This window comes from Notothenia rossii (genome assembly GCF_949606895.1).
Source record: "Notothenia rossii genome assembly, chromosome: 8".
NCBI classification, from domain to species: Eukaryota; Metazoa; Chordata; class Actinopteri; order Perciformes; family Nototheniidae; genus Notothenia; species Notothenia rossii.
In genome coordinates this window covers 37,536,889-37,563,274 of record NC_136906.1, presented here as the reverse complement: position 1 = coordinate 37,563,274, position 26,386 = coordinate 37,536,889, and the positions used below count along the sequence as shown (strand labels likewise).

Here is a 26,386-nt window from a genome sequence, read left to right as displayed (position 1 = left end):
GAAGGCCTCACGAAATACTTTAATATACATTTAAATTTAAATTAGAAGGGATGTGTGTAATGTGGTGATTGATATTATTCACCCACGGATCTATGGGTTGGGGTATTGTTCCGCACGGATATTTTAGTTCACCGGACTTCCTGTTGATATGAAATCCGAAAACATTTTTTAAAAATAAAATAATACTTTATTCCGAGTGCGCTTGCTTTTCTCTTTGAAGGTCATCACATAACGGCATTGTAATCAGTGTTGGGTGTAACGCGTTACAAAAGTAACTGAGTTACCGTAATATATTACTTTTTGCTCTAACGAAGTAATGTAACGCATTACTAATGAAATGTGGGTAATATATTACCCGTTACAATGCTCAGTAACGCAGTTACAACACATTTTAACCCGAAATTAAATGGTGTTTTGTTTTTTAAGAACGTAGCCTACTAACATAGCGAGACATTCCGACACCGGACAAATTGTGCGGGTAGATTAGTAAACCTGGTGTTTACCCTTCAGGCTTCGCGTCGAGATCTTTGGGGAAGTTGAACGTTATGCAACCATTCAAAAAGAGAACGTAGCGAAAAATACAAACAACAAATTGTGTCAGGTGCGCGTGACCTGCTCCGCTGCGCGTGTATCATTTCCAAAGTGCTTCCACAGCAGTGACACACATCTGATCAGTGGATAATCATTTATACGAAAATGGTTAAAGCAACCATCACTAAACGCCAGCAACACTGCATCTACTGCAGACAGTAGCAACAGGTCAGATGTGGACATCACGTTACCCTCCGTTGTGGACACTAGCTTACTCCCGCCTGACTCGCCGGCCCCGGAGCAGCAGTCTTCGTCGCCCGAAACTACGCCACACCTCTGCGGCCCGCAGGTGCCAGGTATATCTAAACAACTACCCGCCTGTACAGTGGGGTAAGGCGGTCAATTTGCAGCTTGTGGTATACAAATAGACAATGGCTAGAATATTCATGTAAAAATAGTACCATATTCTGACATGCCTGTAGAAATGTTGGGTCAAAAATAATGCATACAATAGCACAGATGCCTTCACCACGAATGGCTACAAAAATATCTCATATCCCAAGCTTATTATCAACGAGCTGATGTTGCAGCTGAAATGTTCTCCAAGTCACAAAGTCAACCTTACATGATGATGTGATACCAGTTTTCAAGCACAGTAAATATTCTCTTCCCAGCGATGGGACCAAGGTGATGATGTACTAGGCTACATGGTTTTAATAATACTTTTACCTTTCAATGTTTGCCATTTCAAACCATGAGCATGGTTTAAATAATATTTGCCTTGATTTACAATATGTTAACCTTCATTATAGTCCTTGACAGCAGTCTGTACTGCTGTATTAACAACGTGTCACATGTTAAGAATTTAAAATCAGAATCGAGTATTCAACTAAGACGTGTAATACAAGTTGTTAGTAGCCTTAAGGGCCTACACAGTTGTTATGCTATACCACATTGCCCTTCACTGGATGCATAATGAGCTGCACTAAATTACATTTTAGCATTTAAAATACCTAGCTATTCTTTTGCGGTTATTTTTGGTGAAAGTAACTAAAAAGTAACTAAAGTAGTGTAACTCATTACATTTCAGAGACAGTAATATTGTAATGTAACTTATTACTTTCAAAAGAGAGTAATAAGTAATATGTAATATATTACATTTTGCAAGTAACTTGCCCAACACTGATTGTAATACACGGTTCGGCTGCATTAAATATTACATATCTGCCGTAGTTCGCTATTTATAGCAACACGTTCTCACTCCCAACCCGTCACATATTGACGGACGGTCAGGGCCCCTCCCCGTCACTCTATTACGTACAGGGTACCCCTTGGAAGTCAGTTTTCAACGGGCAGGGCGTCTCATAGACCTTCATAGACCTCCCATAGCGTTGATAATAGACGCCATGAGAACGCTACCCGGCAAATGCTACCCCGACGGTCGGTTGTTAATAAAAAAATTAATAGTCACACTCGATTTCGCCGATTTTCTTGTTGCCCCAGCTGGTCGACACCTCTTTTAGCAGAAACAAAGGCTACATGAATGTATTAAATCGATGTTAATCCATGTGTGTGGTTGTGGAATTAATGGACGTGCCGTTGTGCGATTGCGCAACGCAATAATTTACAAACTCTTCAACTACAACCCTAATTATATTTGAAAACATTTTAGAAGGCCTCACGAAATATTTGAATGTACATTTTAATTTAAATGTGAAGGGATGTGTGTAATGTGGTGATTATTATTCACCCGCGGATCTATTGGTTGGGGTATTGTTGCACACGGACATTATAGTATGTTGGAGGAGGAGGGGCAGCAGGAGGAACAGCGTACCGAGCGAAGTTTTTGCGACTATTGACAACTTACTGTTGTGCATGCGAAACATACAATATAACATCTTAATCGTTGGATTCTATCAAAGTACTTCATGGGTCCAAAGAAAACCATCGCTGCGGAGGAGGTCGAGGACATTAAAAAGTCGCTCGACTTCCTGGTGGAGGACATTTCTGCTGTCAGGTTGCAGCAGAAAAACATTTGAGAAGGACAAGAGGATAACTTACCTGGAGAGCAGAGTGGAGGACCTTGAGCAATATACCAGGATGAACAATGTTATCGTTACCGGGCTCAACATAAAACCCCGGTCATACGCTCGTGCTGTGACCGTTAACAACAGGGGTGAGCCCGGGAAGCTTGATGTCAGCTCCACGGAGCAACAGGTGGCTGCTTTCCTCCAGTCCAAGGGGATCGAACTGGGCTGTGAGAACATCGAGGCATGCCACCCCCTGCCAAGGAGTAACGCTGGCAACAAACCGGCTATTCTCATCAGGTTTGTGAACAGGAAACACAAAACGGCCTTACTCAAACAAGGAAGGAAGCTGAAAGGATCAGATGTCTACATCAACGAGCATCTGACCAAGTACAACGGCGACATAGCCAGAAAGGCTTGCTTCATGAAAAAACAGAAGAAAATTCAGAACACCTGGACAACAAACTGTAGAATATTGATAAAGCTAAACGGAACACCTGAGGAGGCCAAAGTACTGGTCATCAGAAACATGGAGGATCTGGATAAATACCAATAATCTTCATGTTCTGGACCACACATAAGGTAACAAGCACTTACACACAACCATGACTCATACTGAATGGAGGCAATCATCTTCAATAGGGGAAAATATTAATATGTCTCAGATGATCAAGGAACAAGACCAACTGTTGCTAAAAACATTTGAATACACTGACTATAAAACAAAAGATCTGGATTATGAAATAGACCCGGACAATAATTTATTCTCTTCTATCATCAACAACTGCTGTTATTACACTGATCAACAGTACAACCAGAGCATATCATCAGAGGGCAAGCTATCTATTATTCACTTCAACAGCAGAAGTACAGTATCAAGCTTTGAGCCTTGACGTTAGCAGTTGGTTTTATTTTAAAGAAGGATAACTAATGCTCAGTGCTGGATGTCAGAAATGGTATTACAGCTGAAGAACATACATTCCAATAATATTATTTTTATGCTTAGCTCCTCTGTTTAAAGTTCCAATATTTTGCCAAATGCACCCTGTTCATGTCTGTTAATCATGTTTGCCTTTGTCGCTCCTCGCTATCACAGAACTGCTACAACAGCCTGAGCCAAGCTCTATGAAGGATTCTCATTAAGAAGACAAAGCCAACAACTTCTTTAGGTGGCACTATGACTGTATAGATATTGTACAGGGCTGGACACTTGCCATGCTTGTCAAATTTGGAGCTAATTAGATGATGTTCATTTGAATTGCACTACAGACAAAAAAACAACATGAGGTGATAATAGAAGAGTATTTCCCTGATTTGGCCGTTTTTTGTACCTCTGCAAAACTCCACATGAGCCAAAAAGAGGAGTCTGGCTTGACTGACCAGGAAGTTTTTAGATAAAAAAAACTTGTGATGAAAGTAAGGAAACAAATGAGCAGCGGTGAATTCAAAATCCCTAATGTGTGTGTTAATTAACTTATTTGTTTTTATTTTTGCTTTTAATATCTCACTCACTATGGACACTTTTAGAGTTGGAAGTTTGAAAGTAAATGGAGCCAGAGAGTTAAAAAAGAGGTCTTTAATGTATCAGACTGCAAAAATAAAACATGTTGATGTCCTTTTCTTACAAAAAGCGCACAACGACGTTTTTAGTGAGACAGACTGGAAAAAGGAGTGGGAGGGGGAAGACATTTTAAGCCACAACACCTCTCTCAGTGGGGTTTGGGCTTCCTCCTCTCCAAGTCTTTTAATGCTGTCTCACTGGAGGTCGAGCATTTTATCAAGGGGAGGTTGCTTTTAATAAAAGCACGGTTTGACCTTTTTACAGCTGTTTTTATAAATGTGTATGCTCCAACTAACGGTGCAGAGAGGAAGCTGTTTTTACTCAAAGTTAATGTTTTAAACAGTTGTGCCACGGAGGATTTTTTATTCTTGGGTGGGGATTTTAATTATACAGAAAATGCATCTCTAGATCTAGGGATGTCCCGATCACCTTTTTTTGCTCCCGATCCGATTCAGATAATTTGATTTTGACAATTTGCCGATACCGATTTTTCCCGATCCGATCTTTATGCAATGCATTAAGAGAAAAAAAAGAAAAAAGCATTTAAGTTGTCCCTTAAGGTTATTTTTTTTATTTAAATTGGATATTCTATCCAACATGGATATAGCTTCTTTTTTTCACAGCAGCATTGGATCAGTGCAGTTGTGCAGCATTGGATCAAAACAAAATAAAGCTTATCAGTACTCGTTAGCTTACTGCTACAATTAGACACTGCGCCCTGCCCACTCTGTTGCCAGATTTGAGAGAAATAAGCAACCAGGTCTATGAAAACAAGCCCCAAAGAAGACACATACATGATGTTGTGTAATTTGAAACCAAAACTAAGGCCTCAGGATGACTTTAAGACTTGAACATGGTCATTTTTGTTTTGTAACATTGAATGATAAAAAAATAAAAAAGTATTAAAAAAAAACCCGATCCCCGATTTTTTTCTCCAGATTCCGATCTTTTGAAGATCACGTGATCGGCTCCGATTCCCGATCACGTGATCGGATCGGGACATCTCTATCTAGATCGCAACCATGCAGAGCCGCATCCAGCATCCCAGCATGCTCTGAAGCAGCTGGTCCACTCCCACGGCCTGGTGGATGCATGGAGAAGGATGCACACAGACAACTATGGAATACCATTTAAGCCAAAATTAAATAAATAATTAAATGAATATATATATATATATAATATATATATATATATATTTAATATATATATTTAATATAAACACCGAAAACCGGTTCTTAGCTGACCCCACGCTCACGTCGGAAGGGGGCTAGATTAACCTGAGCCATAAAAACAGTTTATGGCGAGTAGGGAAAATGAAAGTTGTAACAAGCACTAGCGCTGAGCAAAGTGACTAGAACGTAACCACACACTTAAAAAAAATAACACACTTTATAAAGTCAGGCAACGCTAACCAGGCTTTGTGTGATTCTGTTTATTTGTACCTTACTGTGACCATCCGTTCACTGTCATTGATCATTGTGGAGAGCAGGTAGACGTGTTGTTTTGTAATAGCAGCTATCAGATGGAATCAATACATGGGCTGCACAGGTTGTGTTGTCGGACTATCACAAGTAGAATCATAATGAAAAGGTCTAATGTGCCTGTAGAAAACGGCTTAATCAACAGCTATTCATTTTTGAGTGCGAAATTAATAGTGCCTTTACGGTAATCGCTGTACAAGAGTAAAATAATGGGTGTTTTTTTCTGCTTTATTTCCAATTCAAGTCATTTGTACCATAAGTTCTTAATAAAACTTGTTAGAATACTACCCCAAATACAGTGAAGTACTTTTACTGTGTACTTTGAGTAATACTCTGTCAAATTCCCTTCTCGAGTACAATAATGCACTTATTCTGCCATCTTTGATCAGAGATAATAATTAAAAAGGTGCAGTAGAAGGACTTTAGCAGCATCATAAGAGGCCAACAAGAGTGACAGGGGTGTGTCCCTGTGCTGAAGGAAAGTTGTGAACAGCTATCCAGGCCAGTCTCTAAAGACTTTCCAAGGGGTAACAATGCTGCTGCTGGAGTACTGATCTAGTGGATCTAGTGTTTATGTCCTCTGTCTACCATATCCTCTTAAAATAGTCTGTCTAACATTATATTACATGTCATTTGTTCGACACATTTATCCAAAGCGACTTACATACATTCACTACTAATATGGACAATCCCCACAGGAGGAATTTGGGGTGAAGTGTCCTCCCCTGATTCGAAGTCCAGCTGCTACGCTCTCACGAGCTTACAAGACTGAACTCCAAATGCTGAACACCAGGTAGAGGACACAGAGTTTAGTAGGTAAAAAGGTTTATTAAACCAACAAATCCTATAACGGAGGGATTAATGTCCATATAATCCGGGACAGGATTTGTTACCAGCGGAGGTGCGGAGATGCACGGAAGAACACAGGCGAGGAGAGCCGGGGATCCAGAGCTGGCGAGAGCAGACAGGTTCGAGCTGGTGTGCGTGGAAGCACGGAGGAAACTCAGACGAGGAGTCGGAAGCTGGACGTGACAGGCAGAGGAGTAGGCAGATGGATACTGGACAAAGAGATCACAGGTAAGTAGCAGAAACAAACAGAGTAGATGCACTAAACTGTTTAACCAAAGTCGTGTTTACCAGCGTGGTTAACTGACGAACTGGTGAATACTGGATGGAGGAACCGGGTATATATGCAGGTGACGGTGATTAGAGTAATCCGGATGATGAGCCACAGCTGAGGAGGTGAGTTGGCGGGAAACATAAGTGGGTCAGCCACACCCAGCCAGGAAGACAGACACACAGACAGACAGACAATAACAAACATAAAACAAAGAGGAGGAGAAGGAGGGAGAACTGAGGTTACCGACTGTAACCCCAGCTTCTATGAGTAAATGGCGCAGCCCTCGAAGGCTATCGCTATTGGGTAATCCCCCTGCGCAGCACTGAAACACTTGTAGTCCATGCCCACCCGCAAAGTGGGCCCCACCCTCGGGCCTCCTTCCGGTAAAAATAGGAAAGAGGCCCGGCAATCTGCTCCCATACAAAATAACTTTTCTTCAGCTATTCGTAGAGCCAGTGGGACCCAGCGCTTACAGGGCTGCGCCATTTACTCATAGAAGCTGGGGTTACAGTAGGTAACCTCAGTTCTATTTCGTATATGGCTTCGCCCTCTAAGGCTATCGCTATTGGGTTAAGGGCGAAGCATGATGTAGTCTGCGCCCCACTGGGTCCGCCCGGCACTAGAAGCACAGACACACCTGCTCAATAACACCCCATGCCTGTTGTGCCATGCGTAATGGCGCATCACCGTCCCTGGAACATAGCAAAACATGCCTATCTTCCCTGACGGGATGAAGGCTGGGAACAATACATACCCAGCCGCTGTGAGAAAATGGAGACGAAGGTCCCACCTTGCCCAGCGATCATAGAGGGGGAACAGCAGCTCTCTGCGTGTCAGACAGGCAGGAGAGCGCCCAGCTGGCTCCCTGACGTCACTCACTCTGACCAGGCACTCCGTACAAAGTGTGTCAGAGGAAAAAGGAACCTACCTCCTATAAGAGGGATAACGGGGCCGCTCTCCGCGTGCCGAGAGGCAGGAGAGAGGCGCACAGCTGGATCCCTGACGTCACTCACTCTTACAAGACACTCCGTACCGGGTGTGTCAGAGAGGAATGGGAGACATCCCTTAAATACAATTGAATAAATGAACAGGGGGAAGACCAAGATGCAGCAGTGCAAATGTCTTCCACTGACATTCCTCGGTGCAAAGCCGCGGAGGAGGACATTCCTCTGGTGGAGTGCGCATTGATGTTCTCCGGGGGATCCACCCCATGAGGAGACATATGCCTGTGACACAGCCAGTGTGCAGACAGAGGCTGCCCGATCGAGCACTCTCTATAATGCACAAACAGGCGCTGAGAATGGCGCAAGGCACACTGTAAAAAAGAAAAAGTTGAGAAAACTTAAAATATCAAGGCAACATGATGCAAGAGATTTTTGAGTTTTCTCAACTTTTGCCAGCTTTTGATTTCAAAAATTGCTTGTGCAATTTTATCCAATATCTCCATCTTCATGTCTCTTGTCACTTCAACGCCCTTCTTTGTCTTTTCATGTGTGTCATTGGCCTTAGACAATTTCAGCTCCACATCATATGCAAACTTGGGGATTGGGAATGGAGATGGCCACTCTGCGACTTGCCTTAATGTGGTCTGGATAGAATCGGTCCAACTAGGCCTGAAATCCTCAGAGTGAACACTGATTGTGTCCTGAGAGGAGACTGAACTAGTGGATTGGTTAAGTGGAGACAAATCACAGTTCCACATGACATGCAAGACTGCACGCACAGCTGGTAATTCTGACATCTCTGTTAAGTTGCAGAGTGCATTTCCAAACTCCGGATCCTCAAACTGTAGTGAGAAATCTTCTTGAAGATTGAGTCTCTCTTTAAGCATATTAATCAGGCCCTCCACAGATGTTGGGACTTCTGGAAGCTGGATTCGCCGGGCATCTCTGGAGGAAAGAACGACCCGAAGTAACATAGTCTGAAAAGAGGGGAGAGAGAAAAGTGGGAGAAAATGATTAGTCAAACCTAATTAGAAGACAGATTACACCAATGTTGTAGAAAGCTGAAAATTTGAATTTACACAAATTGGGCCCTTCTGGTCCCAAACAGCAAATACAGTTTTTTTTTATGTTGAGATAATCCCAGTGTCCTCATATGAGGACATCATTTTTTGCAAAAACTACTTCCTGTACAAAGACAAACTTTAGGTATTGTACTTATTAGGTCCTACTTATCCCAGATAGCAAGGAGAAATAAAAAAAATGCACACCAGAAAAAACGCTCGGTCTCAGGAGGTTAATGGAGAAGGAATGTCCTCGGAGTCACCATAAGCTTCCCACCAACTGTGTACGCTGCTAGAGGATGGTAATCCGTCAGCACATCTGGATCCAGGACAAGAAGGTCTGCACAGGTGTTTTCAACAAGTTCATAGGACCTGTAATGTTCCATGTACCAAGAAGAAAGTTTTTTACAAATGAATGCCACCTCCTCTGCATTGACAAGAATGTTTGCAATCTTATGGAACTCAGGGAGGCCACTGCACTGCCCAGAAGACAAAATCATGCCTGCCGCATACTGTGTCCCATCCAGGTGAACCGTTTTAGACAGGGACACACTGTCTAGATGTGGGTACTTCTTCTGTATTTCATACTTGAGAGATGGATCCAATTCTGAAACCCTGACCACCTTCACATTTTCAACATACAGTTTTGGCTTGAAAAGGATCCCACTGTCCAGGTGGTAGGCTATCATTTGCTGATGTTTCGTGGACAGAGTGAGCAGCACATTTTTCCAGTTGCGAGTGTCATGGACAACCTTTTTAAAGTAGCTATGCTTAGCCTCATATCGCATTGTCCATAATTCAATCAAAGGCCCATAGCAGCGAATAAGTTGCGGGTAGTGGTCGATAAAATGATGTTTCGGCCTCAGTCTGAACTCTGGAAAGGTACTGGTGAGCAACTTGCGATGATCGAGTAGTTTATAAGATAAATAACACAGTGCTTCTTCAGAAAGCCTACTTGACACAACAATGTCAAGAATTTCCTTGAGGTCCATTAAAATCACCCAAGCTGGCTCCTGTTCTGGTATCTTGCGTCCAATCACAAAAGGAAGTAAACGAAGCAGTGTCCAGTTTTCATGCCCGTTTCCCCCCACTGTCCCCTTTTCAAAGCTTGCTTTTGGAATTTTGTGGGGCTTGTTTACTTTGTCTTCATACTTGTAGGGAAATGATGTTATGCAGTCATTTAACTCATCAAATGTAATAAAGCGTTTTGAAATCAGATTTTTCAAACATAAGGATAATTCCACAGGGATGACCCCTTCCAAAAGATCATGCAACAGATCTGGAGGAAATCCAGTTATTGGGTGAAAAAACAAGAGATGTTTGCCCAGTACACATTCACTTTTGACCCCCTTAACACTTTTGAGGTTGCCCCCCTGCTTAAGCTCTTCCAGAAACAAGTTATGCTGATCAACACTTCTCAATTGAAAATCATTAACCTCAGTGGTTGCAATTTGGCCCCGACTAATCAAACAAAACCGACAGAAATTTTCAACATTAAAACTTTCAGAAAAGCCAGCAAGACCATGCGCACCGAGGTTGTCAGCACATACACAATACACAGTGCTTTTAACAAACTGGCCCACAACTTCAACAAAAATTCCCTCTTGTTCTAGGCACTTTATATCTTTAAGCAATGGCTCAAGAAACTTTTCATAACCATATTTTTTTATGTCTACACTTTTACCCAAGACAGCAAACTGAATTGAAGTGAGACTCGATCTGAACCTGGCTGGTAAATTTAGAACCACCCAATATACTGCCGTAATCTTATGAACTTTTCTAGAGGTCCCCAATGGATTACACACTTCAAATTCATCAATGTATAATCCCAAACTGATACAAGTGTTTTGTTCTCCCAGTAGCTTATTCTCCTTGTAATACTTGCCGTCTTGAAAAGACTTAAAGTGCCCAGATAAAGCTTCTTGATTAAATACAATTTTGTCAAAAAAATCTGTACACCCAAGTAAAGTCTCAAGTACCTTAGTGACAGATATATATACAAAAGAGTTTTTATGGGCTGCGTTGTACAGATATTCTGTGGGTTCGATAACAGGAAAGTGCCCTTTGAAGTATATATTCCTTCTGTGATCTGTAGATAGGGAACCTTTCTCTGATATTGTTAAAAGGAGTGGATTAGTTTGAGCTATAGCACTTGAAATTTCTTGCAAAACACAATCATTTACTTCAATTTTATGTTTAGAAAGGATCTCTTTGACACTGTTGAAAGTTTGAGTGTTAGAGAAAGACAGCAGGTTATGCAAATGTTCTACAATCTTTTGTGTTGCACTTCGAGAAACGTGCAACACAGTTTGCATAGACAAAAAGAGAGAGGCTAATTTGTGCTCAAGTGTCTCACTATCTACATCCTCCACAGTATCTACAACCTCATTTAGTCCCACAACATCATGAGCTGATGTCCCTGCTTCACTATCAGCTTGTTCACCATCAATTATCTCATCTTCAGTAACAGTTCTTTTTATTGTTCGGAAATCCTTAAGTGTCCAGTTTTTATGGTTTCGACTTTTGTGAAAACTGAAGGTTGGGCGAGTGTTTGTTTTAAAGGTACACCTTAGAAAGGGACATTGTACAGTTTCTCTGTTCTTTAAATGATGTCCGAGATGGTTCCAAAACGTTTTTTCACTGCAAATCTCTTTAAAATCACACAACTCGCAGTGAAATGTTACACACTCCTGGATTTTCACTGACGCGTGTGATCTCGAGAGGTGTGATCTCAATGATCCAAGTGTTTTAAATACACAAACACAGTTGGTGTGTGTGCAAGGCCAGTGTGCACCTTGACCGTGGCGAAGGCGAAGATGTTTCAAGAGGGTCACTTGACTGGAGCTGGAGAATTTACAAAGCCGGCACTGCATGGAATCCACCACTGAAACACAAGAGACACAAATAGCATGAATAGCATTTTCACAACAGCCTCTACACGTAATTTAAGATAGAATACTGATATGAAAAACTTAAAAGTTAGTCTGATAATAATTATTGTAATAACACCAAGCTGTACTGGTCTGAAAGCCAACTGCAACAGCCGTTATATAAAAAAATAAATAAAACAACCATACATAACACAGAAGGAATCCCTTGTTGCAGGAGCTAAATAGCCTACATCAACAAGCCAAAAATAGAGACAAGAAAAAAGTCTATTGGGAATTGTCTTTCATTCATGAATATAATCTGTAAATTAATTTTAAAATGTAAATTTGATTTTAAATTATAACTAGGCCTATGACAAGCAACAAAAATGCAAACATGAATTCAAACATTTGTTTTTAAAAACACCAACCATAACCATGTTATAACTTCATAAAATAAAACAACATTTAAAATAATGCATTCTGATCGGAACATTGTAAAACATTATTGATGTAAATGTGGTGATTTCTGTACAGCGCTGCTCCTCTCCTCCTTCACACAGCTTTAACTTACTCTTGATTCAAACTAATGCAGCTGCCCAATTGTTAGATTACACCAGTGAGACCAACAGCCTATCTCCTAAAAAAGAATCGAGCAACCCGGCGACAAACCTCTAAAAACCTGCGGATGAGTTAATTAACGACCGTTACCACCCCGGCAGAACTACGTAGTTCGGCCGGCCAACGGAGCTCTCCAGGCGGCTTGCTGCCTCTGCGAGGTCCCCCACCTCGGGGGGGCCTTGCCACAACGTGGAGGTTCTCAACTTCGGAGCAAACTTCTAAACAGCCGTCATTTAGACAAACTAACCGCACAATGGGGATCTAAACCCTTACTTTCTCGCATGAAAAATTATTAAAACTTTAAAAAGTGACGAAATAACAGCGCTACAGCAGAAAATAAAACAACAAGTAATGGCGGCGCCGCGGAGAGGTCGCGATAAACGAACACCATCGTTTGCCGCCTTGTTTAACTTACCCAGTGTTGCACCGGATAAAAAATGCACAACGTTGGCTTTTCATAATGAATATAGTTCCCGAATTACTTACACCACTGAAATGACAGCCCACATGCCTGCATAGCTACATAGCTGCATAGCTGCATAGCTACCCCATGTGAAAGCGTCTGCATGACGACGAGGCGCATGCGAAAAAGTTACCAACAACAACAGACAATGACCCTACAGTAAAAACAAAGTCAACCATGCACTAATTCAGCGTGATGGAAGTAAAAACACGCTTATCTTACCTGCTGGAGCGAAAGTTTGGCCAGCTCCCACCACGCGGTTTCTGCTCCACAAAATGTCGGACGGGCACACCTTCAGCAAAGCGCGGTTCAAACTGGTCCAGGCTTGTGTGCGCATGCGCAAAAGAGCAAATGACGGAGTTGGCCCAACTCAACTCAAAAATCTGCTTATAGATTTACAATTTCTTGTTGAGCTGACTTAAAAATAGTAGTTAAGTCAACAATGGGAAAAATTTGCTGGGCAGACAAGAGTTTATAGATTACTTATTGCAAAGCCATATTTCTGAGTCAGTTTAATTTCAAAATTGTAATGAGATCAACAATTGCTAGTTATCGTTTTTACAGTGCAGCCATGCGCGCCACTAGCAGGACAGCGCGCGCACAGGACAAAGGAGATGAGACGCGGCTTCTTCCTCCGACCTGTGAGGAGGGGGAAAGAAGCCATCCAAGGTGATCACTCTTTACTCTAAAGAGCTTGTGATGACCTTTGGCATAAAAGCCGGGTTAAGGCGTAAAACAGCTGAACTGCCATCTCCTTGGATCCGGAGGCATGACATAGCCACAGAGAGAGCAGACAAATCACTCACCCTTTTCGCTGATAGAGCCAAAAGTGATACTACTTTGGCTGACAACAGTTTAAGGGGAACCTGGTCTAAAGGTTCAAATGGGGCTTTGCTTTAGTGCGCGTAACACCAAAGCCAAATCCCACTGAGGCGCCAGTGCGCGTGACACAGGTCTGAGTCTCCGTACTCCTCGCATAACATGGCTGCTGCGCTCTGCGAGCCACTCTGTTCAATTCGCCGGGAATACCTTGCTCTGATGGAGAGCAACGTGTGTGCACGCCCAGAACAGTAGCCGCCTGGCTGCGTTCAGAAGCTGCGCAGATCGTACTCCTCCCTGGCGATTGAGGTTGCTTCCATAGCTGTGGCCTGTTGTCTTTGCAAATCAACACATGATTGTACAGCAACGGGGCGACTCCCCCGTTCTTTTCCGAGATTTAGAAAAATAGCGGACTAAAAACCGCGCCAGACACTGTTCCAGGGATGACAGGAGTGTTTCTTGTATCCCATGGAACTGCTGGGGGGAGAGGCTTCTCTGTGATGTGCCGTAATGGTCATCATGGTGACGAGCCACGCCATCGCGGCCGCTGCCCGTGAGGCGAAAGGGCTGCGAGGGAGTTTCCAGACGCTGCATTTCACTCCGTCTCTCATCATGAGGCGCGTACACGCCCAGGGGATGAGAGGTGTGTGCATGCTGTCCACACGAGGTGTTATAACGGTGCTCGTGGTTATTATGACCGTGTGTAGGAGGCATATCTGGGACAGAGGAATGCCGCGAGCTGCAGTTTATAAACCAATAGTTTAAAAACAGCAGGCTTCTGCAGCGAATGAACCACCTCTGGAGTGTCCCCCTGTTAGAAGAGACCCAGGGGTATCATCACGTGACCAGCTGACGCCAACGCCGAGCAGCTGCGTCACGGAGAGGGCTGTGTGGGTTGTGACACGCCGGAGGAGAGCTGTCAGTTCCTCCACTCGCTGCCGCGAGAACACGCTCTCATGCTGGCTGAGTTTAATTCCACTCCCAGCTAAAAGATTGTCTGATAGGGAAGAGGACAGCTCTTCTTCCAATTTATTATGAAACCCAGGCTTTGACAGATGCGATACGAGATGTACCGTCTGTAAAGCGACTTCCTCCCTGGAGCGAGCCAGCAAATAGCAGGTCGTCCAGAGAAAAACCACACTCTCATCCCTCCTCTGTGTAGTGGCTCCGGGCTTCTCTACACAAAAAAGCGAGGAGTCAGGAAATATCCGAACCACAGACGATTGTCTGGTCTGATATTCCCTGAAATGAGAAAACGCAGGAATTTCCTGTGTTTTGGAATGATGGGTACGTGGAAGTATGCATCTTTCAGGTGGAAGTGAACCAGTCTTCCTGGTGAACACATTCCAGCACCTGTTTGATCGTCAGCATGTGGAATACTGACAGATCGAGGATGTCTCATTCCCCCAGTCTTTTTCGGGATTAGAAAAATAACGGGAGTGAAAACCCCTGATTTTCCTCCCTTTGAGGAACCCTGGAAATATCCTCTTTCAAACAGGAGTTCCAGCAGCTCGGATTGGAGCGCAAGACATAGCTTCTGGGAAGACAGGAGTGTTTCCTGGATCCCATTGAACTGTGGGGGGGAAGAGGCAAACTGCAGGACATATCTTCTGCTGATCAGCCTGCTCATCCATCTGTCCATCAGACACACGTGCTGCCACTCTGAGAAAAACTCTGAGAGCGGGCGCACATGCTCGAGATGTGTTTTTGGTCGTCATGGTGACGAGCCACGCCAGAGCCACTGCCGCCGCTGCCCGTGAGGCAACCCAAGGTGTGCTTGGACCAAAAGGGCTGCGCGGGGGACTCCACACACTGCGTCTCACTCCGACTCTCATCATGAGGCGCGTCCACGCTCAGGGGATGGATGGAGGTGTGTGCAGTGCTGCCCACATGAGGCGTTATATAACGGCATTCATGGGTTTATTAAGGCCGTGTGTAGGAGGCGAATCTCGGACAGAGGAATGCCACGAGCTCTGCAGGTTATTAACCGAGGTTAAAACCAGGCTTCTGCAGCGAGCCCTGCTGTCTAATCAACAGATTAGTGGCAGCCGGCTTAATTAGCGAGCTCTGCAGTTTATTAACCGATAGGTTAAAACCAGCAGGCTTCTGCAGCAAGCCCTAGGCGCCGTGGCGCTGCGGGCGCTGACGCTGGGGGCACTCAGCCTGGAATACTGCTCATTCCCCTGTTCTGGCTTCTCTGTGATGTGCTGTAATGGTCGTCATGGTGACGAGCCACGCCATTGCCCTCGCCGCCGCTGCCCGTGAGGCGAAAGGGCTGCGAGGAAGCCTCTACACGCTGCGTTTCACTCCGGCTGTCATCATGAGGCGTGTACACGCTCAGGGGATGAGTGGAGGTGTGTGCATTGATGTCCACATGAGGCGTTATAACGGCGCTCATGGGTTATTATGACCGTGTGTAGGAGGCGTATCTCCGTGAGAGAAATGCCGCGAGCTCTGCAGGTTATTAACCGATAGGTTAAAACCAGCAGGCTTCTGCAGGGAGCCCTGCTGTCTACTTAATCAACAGATTAGTGGCAGCCGGCTTAATTACCGGCTCCTCTTCCTCGGAGACTCTCGCGGAGCAGACCAGGAGCGGGGAGCCTCACTTCCCTTTGACTCGCCGCCGGGAGACCCTGTCTCTGGGGTGGCGGGGGAGCGGAGACGTGGGACGGAGCCCCTGCAGCCGCCAAAGGGCGAGTCTGACGCCGAGGCGGTTGCTGTGGGCATCTCTCCGCTTGCGGCCTCCTGTTGCCGGCGTGGATGCTGCGGCATTGGTGCCGCTGTGGGCGCTCAGCAGGCTGGAGCCAGCTGACATGCTGGCGAATGCCGTCCGACTGTTCTGCGGCCATCTTCACAGACTCCACCATGGCGTGGAACTGGGGTCCGAAAAGCCCATACGGGCTGATTGGAGCGTCCAGTAGCACTTTTCTGGCCATCTCCGTAACAGACGCCTGCTGCAGCCCGAGGTGGCGCTGGATCTGTGTCACCCACGCGGAAATCCTGGCCTGGGAGACAGCGACGGACGCGCACAGAGTGAGTGCCGTTGCTGATTTCCTCTGCCTCGGTGGTGGACCGCTCTACAAGTGTCACCACCGAGTTGGAGAGCAGCGCGATGATATTCGCCGCCGCCTGAAAGGCACACTGGTGCACCCGGTCGGCCTGGCGGGCGACATACACATACTGGGGAGCTCAACGTAGGGCGCCGTCCTGCCTGGACGGGCCAATCGTCCTCCTCGGCCGCAGCAGCTAGAGCGTCCGCTCTTCGCTTCCTGTCAGCTGATGGGAGACGGGCACAATGTGAGCAAGCGACCTGCTGGCTGAGAGCCGCGTCCGCGTGCTCTGGCCCCAGGCAGGATTCGCACATTGCGTGCTGGTCATAGCTCATGATCCTGAGCCACATGAGGGACAATCTCGGACGCAGTTGTTGCTCATGATGATTAATGGTTCTGTGCTTCAGTAACTGCTGCGGTTTGCTGAAGAAAAGAGGGAGCAGATTGCCGGGCCTCCTTCCTATTTATACTGGAAGGAGGCCCGAGGGTGGGGCCCACCTTGCGGGTGGGCGTGGACTACAAGTGTTTCAGTGTTGCGCGGGGGCGCAGGGGGATTACCCAATAGCAATAGCCTTAGAGGGCGAAGCCATATACGAAATAGAACTGCAAATCCTCACACCAGCACACTAATATCTCCACAGCCTCCCAGTGTACGCTTTTAACGCTTATTAAATATATGGGAGTAGTCCAAGTAGTACTGAGTCCAACAGTATCAATTTCATGTAGAACTTGTTGCAAACAATCATTTTATCCCTCATCAAATATAGCAGAATACATGAATTATTGTACTCGGGAGGGGAGTTTGACAAAGGATTACTCAAGAAGTGCACACTAAAAATACTTTATTGTACTTGTGGGAGTAGTCCAAGCAGTACTGAGTCCAACAGTCCCAATTGTATTAAGAACTTGTGGCAAAATATCATTTTATCTCTCATCAAAGATAGCTAAAAACATGCATTATTTTACTCTGGAAGGGAGTTTGGCCCTTTCACATTTCTCTAACTCCGAACTTCGACAGTTCAGTAAAGTTAGAACGATTTTGGCAGATTCAGATTTCATGGATCAATAACTCATGAACAAAACGTTATTCAGACTCTGCTATGTACTGTGGTAAGGTTGACAACGAACTACAATCACATGTTGATAAAAAAAAAGCCAATATGCGCCGTCCTCCGAGCTGGATACTTTAAATTGGTCTCTTTCCACAGCCGGAGAAGAAACAAGCGCTCAGGGACCGTCTGCAAAGTGCAACTCCGAAAAAAGAGAATACAATAATATTCAATAACGTTATTATTATACAGTATATTACTACCAAACTCACTACACACATCAATAGTCTCCTGGTGGTCGGACTACAGCAGAGAGCAGGGTTCCCGCGGGGTCTTAAAAAGTCTTAAATGTGATAATCTGAATTTAAGGCCTTAAAAAGGTCTTAAATATGACAACAACAACAAAAGAAAGGTCTTAAATATGATTTAGAAGGTCTTAAATATGATAGGATTTGAAAGGTACTTCTTTGTTGCGATCACGTCTAAATGTGTTTTGGGGGAAATGTCCGGGCTGCAAAGTAACCAGGAAGGTAATAGCCTTTCAGTTCCCCCCAACAATTTGTATTGAATTAAATCAACATGGAACCATTAATCATTAACTTTGTTTCCCCCGGCCCCTTATTGGAGAACACCCAGCTAGTAACCTAGCAACCAAGCTTCAGCTAGCGGCAGTCAGAAACTCAGGTATCTTCAAATCTACTTACAAATACATATGGGGAAGTGTCAGTTCAACCGTATTTGGTTGGAAAACATCAAATTTAGTGATGGTTGAAACCAGTGGAGGGGAACGTGTTTGAAGCCCGCTGCACCTTTTGCAAAATAAATTGGCGTTTGTTTTGCTAATGTAGCGTTAGCTAGTTTAGCGTTAGCTAGTGCAGCAGCTCCGAGTGGCTCCCGCAACAACACCGGGGGACCTCCGGGCAACGTTTGGGTCTACGTCAACCCTAAAAGCGGAGGTGCTGTAGACGCTAAATACCGTAGCTAAACACCAATCATACAACAGCAACGATTGTAGCCAAGGCAGCAGAGCTCTGAATATAGCAGGTCACCCTTGAAAAAGAGATCTTTTGATCTCGAGGGGCTTTCACCTGGTTAAATAAAGGCTACAAACAAACAATAGCTCTTTTCACTCTCTCACACACACACACACACACACACACACACACACACACACACACACACACACACACACACACACACACACACACACACACACACACACACACACACACACACACACACACACACACACACACACACACACACACACACACACACACACACACACACACACACACACACACTAGGGCTGCTCGATTATGGCAAAAACCATAATCACGATTATTTTTGGTCAATAATTGATATCACGATTATTAAATACGATTATTCATTGACTTTTTGAAAACATCCATTTATTGAACTTTAAAACATAATGTGTATAATTTGAACAGTATCTTTTTAACTGTTTATTACCCTGAACGTATAATTCAACTGAAAAACCAATACAAAAATTAATTAAATAAATGATACATTTAAATAAATAATATAAAAGTAATAAATACCAATAAACAAGATCAACAAATATTTTGGAGGGCACTTCCACAAGCTACTAAACATATATAAATAAAAATAAATTAGACTAAAATGAATTAGATCAAATATGTTCTAGTGCACTGTCACAACCTAGCAAAGCTAAATAATAGTTTTTTTCGATTATGTTGTTTTCGTAATTGTGGCAGGCCAAAATTAAAACACGATTAATTGCTCAGCCCTAACACACACACACTTTTTGACTAACACAGTTCTGTACTATTATGCTGTTATGTTCAGTCATTGTTCTTGAACATGAATACATTTACTTTGTAAGTAATTATGGGACGTATTTCTTCTTTCATAGCAATTTTCCTTCATACTTTCTTGCCGTGAAATAGGTCTTAAATTCTATTCAAAGTGGCCTTAAAAAGGTCTTAAAAAGTCTTAAATTTGAGTTGGCGATACCTTCAGGAACCCTGAGGGAGTTTGGAAGAATATGGTTTGGAATAATTTTGGGGAATATTTATAGTGTAAAATCTTCAATAAATATGGTATAATCTTCAATAACGTCACTATTATAGTGGAGTGCTACCAAACTCACTACACACATCAATAATCTCCTGGTGGTCAGACTACAGCAGAGAGTCTGGAAGAATAAGGTTTGGAATAATTTTGGTGAATATTTATAGTGTAAAATCTTCAATAAATAAGGTATAATCTTCAATAACATCACTATTATACAGTGAAGTGCTACCAAACTCACTACACACATCAATAGTCTGCTGGTGGTCGGACTACAGCAGAGAGTTTGGAAGAAAATGTTTTGGAATAATTTTGGTGAATAGTGTAAAATCTTCAATAAATATGGTATAATCTTCAATATCTTCACTATGACACAGTATATTTCTACCAAACTCACTACACACATCAATAGTCTCCTGTTGGTCGGACTACACTAGAGAGTTTGGAAGAATATGTTTTGGAATAATTTTGGTGAATATTTATAGTGTAAAATCTTCAATAAATATGGTATAATCTTCAATAACGTCACTATTATACAGTATATTTCTACCAAACTCACTATACACATCAATAGTCTCCTGTTGGTCATACTCGGTGTTGGGACTAGGGATGGGTACCGAGAACCGGTACTAAGTCAATACCGGTACCTGATTGGACGGTATCGGTATACCGTTAAGCCGCTGGACAAACGGTGCTGCTATCGGTATATGTGTTACGTCTACTTCCTTAGTTTAACTTTAAACCATTCTGGTTGGTTGGGAACCCTCATCCCGTGTGATGTATCCGGTTTGAGACCCCTCTGATTAGCCACTATAAATGCCACTCGTCATGTCTCTCAACAGCGCTCTTATTATTGTTGTGAGACTCCCGCAGGCATGGCGGACAGAGCGAAGCGATCGAAGGTCTGGTTGCACTTTGAAGTATTATTTGAATTATTTGAAGGATTAAAGTAACGTGTTATGGCAGGAAAGTTAAATCTGGTATATTAATTTTAATGTCACCTTATATAGAATGTGTGTTAAACTTGTGATTTCTGCATTGAGTGACTTCTGCCTAGCAGATACCAATAAGAGGCCCCTAGGGTCTCTCTGTTAATTATCAATAGTCCTTGCAATTAACAGGGGAATTCCCAGATAGATTTTCAGATAATGTAGTTAAAGTCTTGTTAAAGTTATTGATTTGTTTCCTGTCGACCCATAAAGAAGGGTTTCTGTTGCAGCAGCTAGATGTGATTATTGCTGAACCATATCTGTGTTGGTGTTTTATTTGATTTCTTTGTTTTGTTCTTTCATGTGTGGGTACTAAATGGCTACAAACATTGTGGAGAAATTAGCTTAAACATGTTTTATTACTCTGTATGAACAGAGAGCAGTTCTGCATTCCAGTAGACTGGAAGAGCTGGGGGAAGGGACATTCTTCTTAAAAGATCTCCAGCATGTCAAATATTAGGGAAGTCTACATGATAAATAAATGTGTGTGTTTAATGACTTTGTATCAAGAATAGCAGTAATGTTTTCCTCGGTATTGTGGATATTAAGGTAACTCACATGTGATATTTGTATAATCCAACTATATCTTAAAAGATGCCAAGAGTAGGTGAAACGAAAGGTGCTTTAACAACTGAGGGGGGGGAAGATGGCCACAGAGACAAAGAGCCATAAAGGGGAATGTGTGTGTGCTGGCTGCAAGATGTGAAATAAGATAAGGAAACTTGTTGTTTAGAGCAGGTTCTTTCCAGACACCAATAGGTATCTGGTTTTCGTCAAACTGAAAGAGACTTTTTGTTTCCGGGTTTCTTCTGCTGTGTCGCGCTGATTGGGCACGACAGGCCATGTGTTGGTCTCTCCCAATAAGATGACCTCTGGGGGAAGCATCCACACACCTCCTCCTGTGTTTTTAGTATGAAAGCCTGTGTTTTCTCTAAGTTTGTTCTCTTTTTCCTCCTGTTGCTGAAATGGTAAGTCCTTTTCCGGCTGGATGAACCAGAGCCGGAGCATTCTGCATTCTGAAGCTGCTGTTGCAGAGTGCTTCGTGATTAGGTGATTGGATGATGTATTGTATGTTCCACCATTAAAGCAGATTATTGTTTAACCCTTATCCTGGTGCTTTGACTTTTCCTTCTTGTAAAACAAACTCATAGATGAACGCGCGGAGCAGAGAATCTTCCCTAACAAATGGTGTTTCCCCGACGTGATGACGTCATGAGGTGGCGACGTCATGAGTAGGGTTTTTTAGAGGAAAATCAGCAGCCAGCGGACGAATGGTCCGGAGAAGAGGCCTAGAATAATCTCTGACAACTAAAACGAGGATCCTACAATTGAAAGGTGAGCAGACGAGCCTGTTTCTATCGAAGGTCTGTAATTGGCTAAACTAAATTTTAGAGTTGTCAGAGACATATTCCGGTGTCATAGTTGTTACGGTGGAATATACAATACATATTTTAGATAGGTAGGAAAGTTATATAAAATAAAAGTGAATCAACGAGGTGTGGTGTGTAAGAAGACGGTGAAAGGCCCCGTACTTTTTTCAAAAGTAGACACTGTCACGGTTTGTGAAACAAGCAGGACCCAAATTCAGATATAAACTGAACTTCCTTTATTTCAAGGCTATGAGATACATGTACAATGACACAAACAGAACACTCACCGCAGAACTAGTCAGGGAACAAGACGAACCGACCAAGACAGAGAGAAAACCCAGAACTTAAATACACACAAGACTCAATCACACAACAAGACACAGGTGAGGAGGGAGGAGAAAACACAGGGGCCCAGGTGAACATAATCAGACAATTAGACACACCAGGGAAACTAATGACAAGAGGAAAACACAGGGAAAAGGACCGGACAATAACCCAAAGGAAAACATGACATGGAAAACAGCAAAAACACCCAAACCTACAAAACTATAAACGTGACATAACATGAGAATCGTGACACTGTTCAGATCATTATGGGGATGTACATTTAATTTAAATTCATAATAGAAAGACATTTGATGACAGTATGTTGGATTTCTGTATTCATTTTTTCAGCTTGATAATATCTAAGCACTGACAGGTAGAAGCAGTATCACCAGGAAATTATTCACTTTGTCAGTATCATGAAATTAGTTGTTTTTGAATCCATAACATTAGTGTGTTTCTTTATCAGAGACATTAGCAGTTAATATTATATTTAGATTTTAAATAGGATCTCAAGGATTTCATTTAAAAATAACACAGATGCTTGTCAGAAATTCAGAGCTATTGAAATATGTTATTTAGTTCACCTGAAGATGTTGGGGTTTATTTTGTTGATACAGGCCAAGTATTAAGATTCTGAAGCTGCACTGGCAGATAGAAGGTCTGCAACTAATTTAGAAAACCTGTTCACAGACAGCTGTTGTTTTAAGACACCCCACCAACCGTCTCCAAGCAGCCTACCAGTGGTGGGTCAAACACCTGAGGGCCCAGGAGCCCTGAGCGTAGACTTGAGGAGTGGGTAGCAGATTTCTTCACACAGGTTCCTGACGCCAAAAGGGGGAACTCGAGGAGCAGGAAGCCGACACAACGGAGTTCGTCTGGCTGAAGGTCGTCAGTGCTACGTGGCTCAACCCCAGGTTCTCCGGGCTCTACAGAGTGACCCAGAGGACATCTCATGCCGTCCGCCGAGGAGCAAAGGGGGACATCTGGTACTACTGGAGCCAGTCTACGGCGAGGAAATCACCTGGAAGGGCCCAGACACATCAGGACGGACCTGGCTATCGTCAACGAGGACATCCCTACAGCAGACGACTCGGAAGCTGTCATCATCGGACTGGAGGAGAAGGACCTCGTGGACATCCCTACAGCAGAGGACTCGGAAGCGGCTGTCAGCAGGCTGGGGGACTTCTCGAGGCAGCAGAGGAGTCTACTTCTCTCTGATCAGATTCATCAGTTCCACCTTTGAAGGAAAGGCCGCATCTCCCCCTCCCTATCAGCTGCCCTTGTTGGCATATTCCTTTGAGGGGGAGGGGGGCCCTGATGATTCAACAACACGCAAGGATGTTGCTTTCTGGCACTCAGGCTCTCACTCTGATAGTTCCTTCACTGACATAAAAAGTTCTGTCCTGTTCCCAAAGGTTTAATGTAGGGGGACAGACACAGTAGCAAAGAATGACAGTAGTTGTGTTTCAAATGTCTTATGTGAGTTGGTCTCGTGGGGCGAGACCAAAAGGGGGAATTTAAGTATTATTTGAATTATTTGAAGGATTAAAGTAACGTGTTATGGCAGGAAAGTTCAATCTGGTATATTCATTTTAATGTCACCTTATATAGAATGTGTGTTAAACTTGTAATTTCTGCATTGAGTGACTTCTGCCTAGCAGATACCAAGAAGAGGCCCCTAGGGTCTCTCTGTTAATTATCTATAGTCCTTGCAATTAACAGGGGAATTCCCAGATACATTTTCAGATAATGTAGTTAAAGTCTTGTTAAAGTTAATGATTTGTTTCCTGTCGACCCATAAAGAAGGGTGTCTGTTGCAGCAGCTAGATGTGATTATTGCTGAACCTTATCTGTGTTGGTGTTTTATTTGATTTCTTTGTTTTGTTCTTTCATGTGTGGGTACTAAATGGCTACAAACATTGTGGAGAAATTAGCTTAAACATGTTTTATTACTCTGTATGAACAGAGAGCAGTTCTGCATTCCAGTAGATTGGAAGAGCTGGGGGAGGGGACATTCTTCTTAAAAGATCTCCAGCATGTCAAATATTAGGGAAGTCTACATGATAAATATATGTGTGTGTTTAATTACTTTTTATCAAGAATAGCAGTAATGTTTTCCTCGGTATTGTGGATATTAAGGTAACTCACATGTGATATTTGTATAATCCAACTATATCTTAAAAGATGCCAAGAGTAGGTGAAACGAAAGGTGCTTTAACAACTGAGGGGGGGAAGATGGCCACAGAGACAAAGAGCCATAAAGGGGAATGTGTGTGTGCTGGCTGCAAGATGTGAAATAAGATAAGGAAACTTGTTGTTTAGAGCAGGTTCTTTCCAGACACCAATAGGTATCTGGTTTTCGTCAAACTGAAAGAGACTTTTTGTTTCCGGGTTTCTTCTGCTGTGTCGCGCTGATTGGGTACGACAGGCCATGTCTTGGTCTCTCCCAATAAGATGACCTCTGGGGGAAGCATCCACACACCTCCTCCTGTGTTTTTAGTATGAAAGCCTGTATTTTCTCTAAGTTCGTTCTCTTTTTCCTCCTGTTGCTGAAATGGTAAGTCCTTTTCCGGTTGGATGAACCAGAGCCGGAGCATTCTGCATTCTGAAGCTGCTGTTGCAGAGTGCTTCGTGATTAGGTGATTGGATGATGTATTGTATGTTCCACCATTAAAGCAGATTATTGTTTAACCCTTATCCTGGTGCTTTGACTTTTCCTTCTTGTAAAACAAACTCATAGATGAACGCGTGGAGCAGAGATTCTGCCCCAACAACTTTAAAAATGTTTAATGGCGATAGTGCAAGGTGCAATCGATGTACTCAATTAGTTGCGTGTAAAGGGGGTAACACATGCAACTTAATGAAGCATTTGCAAACGAGACACTCATTGAATCTAAAACGGTGCTTGCGATACTGTGCTCGTGCTAGCGGGCTTCAGCCGCGCCGTGTGTAAATGTGACCTGAGCGAAGGCTCGCAGGCAGGTTAGCTGCTGCGCACGGGTAATATGTTTTGTTTACCTGAGTGAAGTCTTGCAGGCACATCACCTTGTCTTTTTTTTGTTTATCAACACTGACAGTGTGTTAATGTGAGCTCCTACACCTATAATAATTTGGCCTTTCATTGCTTCTGAGAAGCTAATGTATAAGTTATACAGTTATATCTGCAAGAAAATTACAATACAATTACTGTTTAATCTTCACATCTTGTATTCATGTCTATAATTTTGAGCACCAAATTATTGAAAAGTATCGATAAGAGTATCGAAAAATACCGATACCGATAAGCAGTACCGGTACCGGTAGCGGTATGGATAAAATCCTAACGATACCCATCCCTAGTTGGGACTAATGCGTTACAAAGTAATGCGTTACTGTAACGCAACTACTTTTGCGGTAACTAATAGCGTTACTAGTTACCTATTCCTATTAAGTAACGCCGTTATAGATACTGTGATTTAAATGGGTGTGTTACTGCGTTACATTATGTGATGGAACTGAACCGAATCTCCCTGCGGACGTACCTTACAGGCGAATACAGCAATGTCCTCTCACAGCACCTTGGAAAAGTGAAAGTAACCAGAGAGGAGTGATGATTGGTTAACACGGGGTAACATTTCAGGGTAAGCCAATCAGAGACAGAGTTGGGCGGGTCTTGCCTTATGGGAAAAATACACACACACGAACGCTTGATAATGCTAACACCAGGCTAACACACACACACACGGCAACGCTCACCACCAGCACACACACACACACACACAATAGCAGATGTAAGTATCAGCGAGAGCAGCAGCGCATTTGCAACTTGGAAATATAACCACTATTTTCAATTTGTGGGGATAAAGGACGCAAAAAATATTACGGTAAAATGTAAACTGTGTGCAGGACAGAAAGCATTGTCCACATCGAAAAACAGCAATGCCAATCTCCTGAAGCACCTAAGTAATGTATATTGGGCTATAAAACTAGTCACCAAAGACCCCACCATCTCAACCACCGGCAGTCATGGGCGAAGTTTGAACTTTAAGGTTGGGGGTGCCAAAAAATAACT

At 43.3% G+C, this 26,386-nt stretch overlaps 1 protein-coding gene across 3 annotated transcripts; it reads left to right on the top strand.

Annotated features, from left to right (window-relative positions):
* The first annotated feature begins 2,337 nt into the window (after positions 1 to 2,337).
* Positions 2,338 to 25,032, top strand: LOC307015559 (uncharacterized protein). 3 transcript variants are annotated; one of them, XR_013801578.1, is made up of 5 exons: positions 2,338 to 3,140; positions 6,299 to 6,393; positions 6,484 to 6,677; positions 21,790 to 21,973; positions 23,026 to 25,032. XR_013801578.1 is itself a non-coding variant. In XM_079644249.1 (4 exons), exons 1-4 carry the CDS (start codon positions 3,120 to 3,122, stop codon positions 21,852 to 21,854), a joined length of 375 nt encoding a protein of 124 aa, XP_079500375.1. In that variant the 5' UTR covers positions 2,338 to 3,119; the 3' UTR covers positions 21,855 to 25,032. The 3 variants fall into 3 exon arrangements, 1 of the variants encoding a protein (XP_079500375.1); XR_013801579.1 differs by having other exon boundaries at positions 6,484 to 21,688; positions 21,790 to 25,032; XM_079644249.1 differs by having other exon boundaries at positions 21,790 to 25,032.
* The last annotated feature ends 1,354 nt before the right edge of the window (positions 25,033 to 26,386 follow it).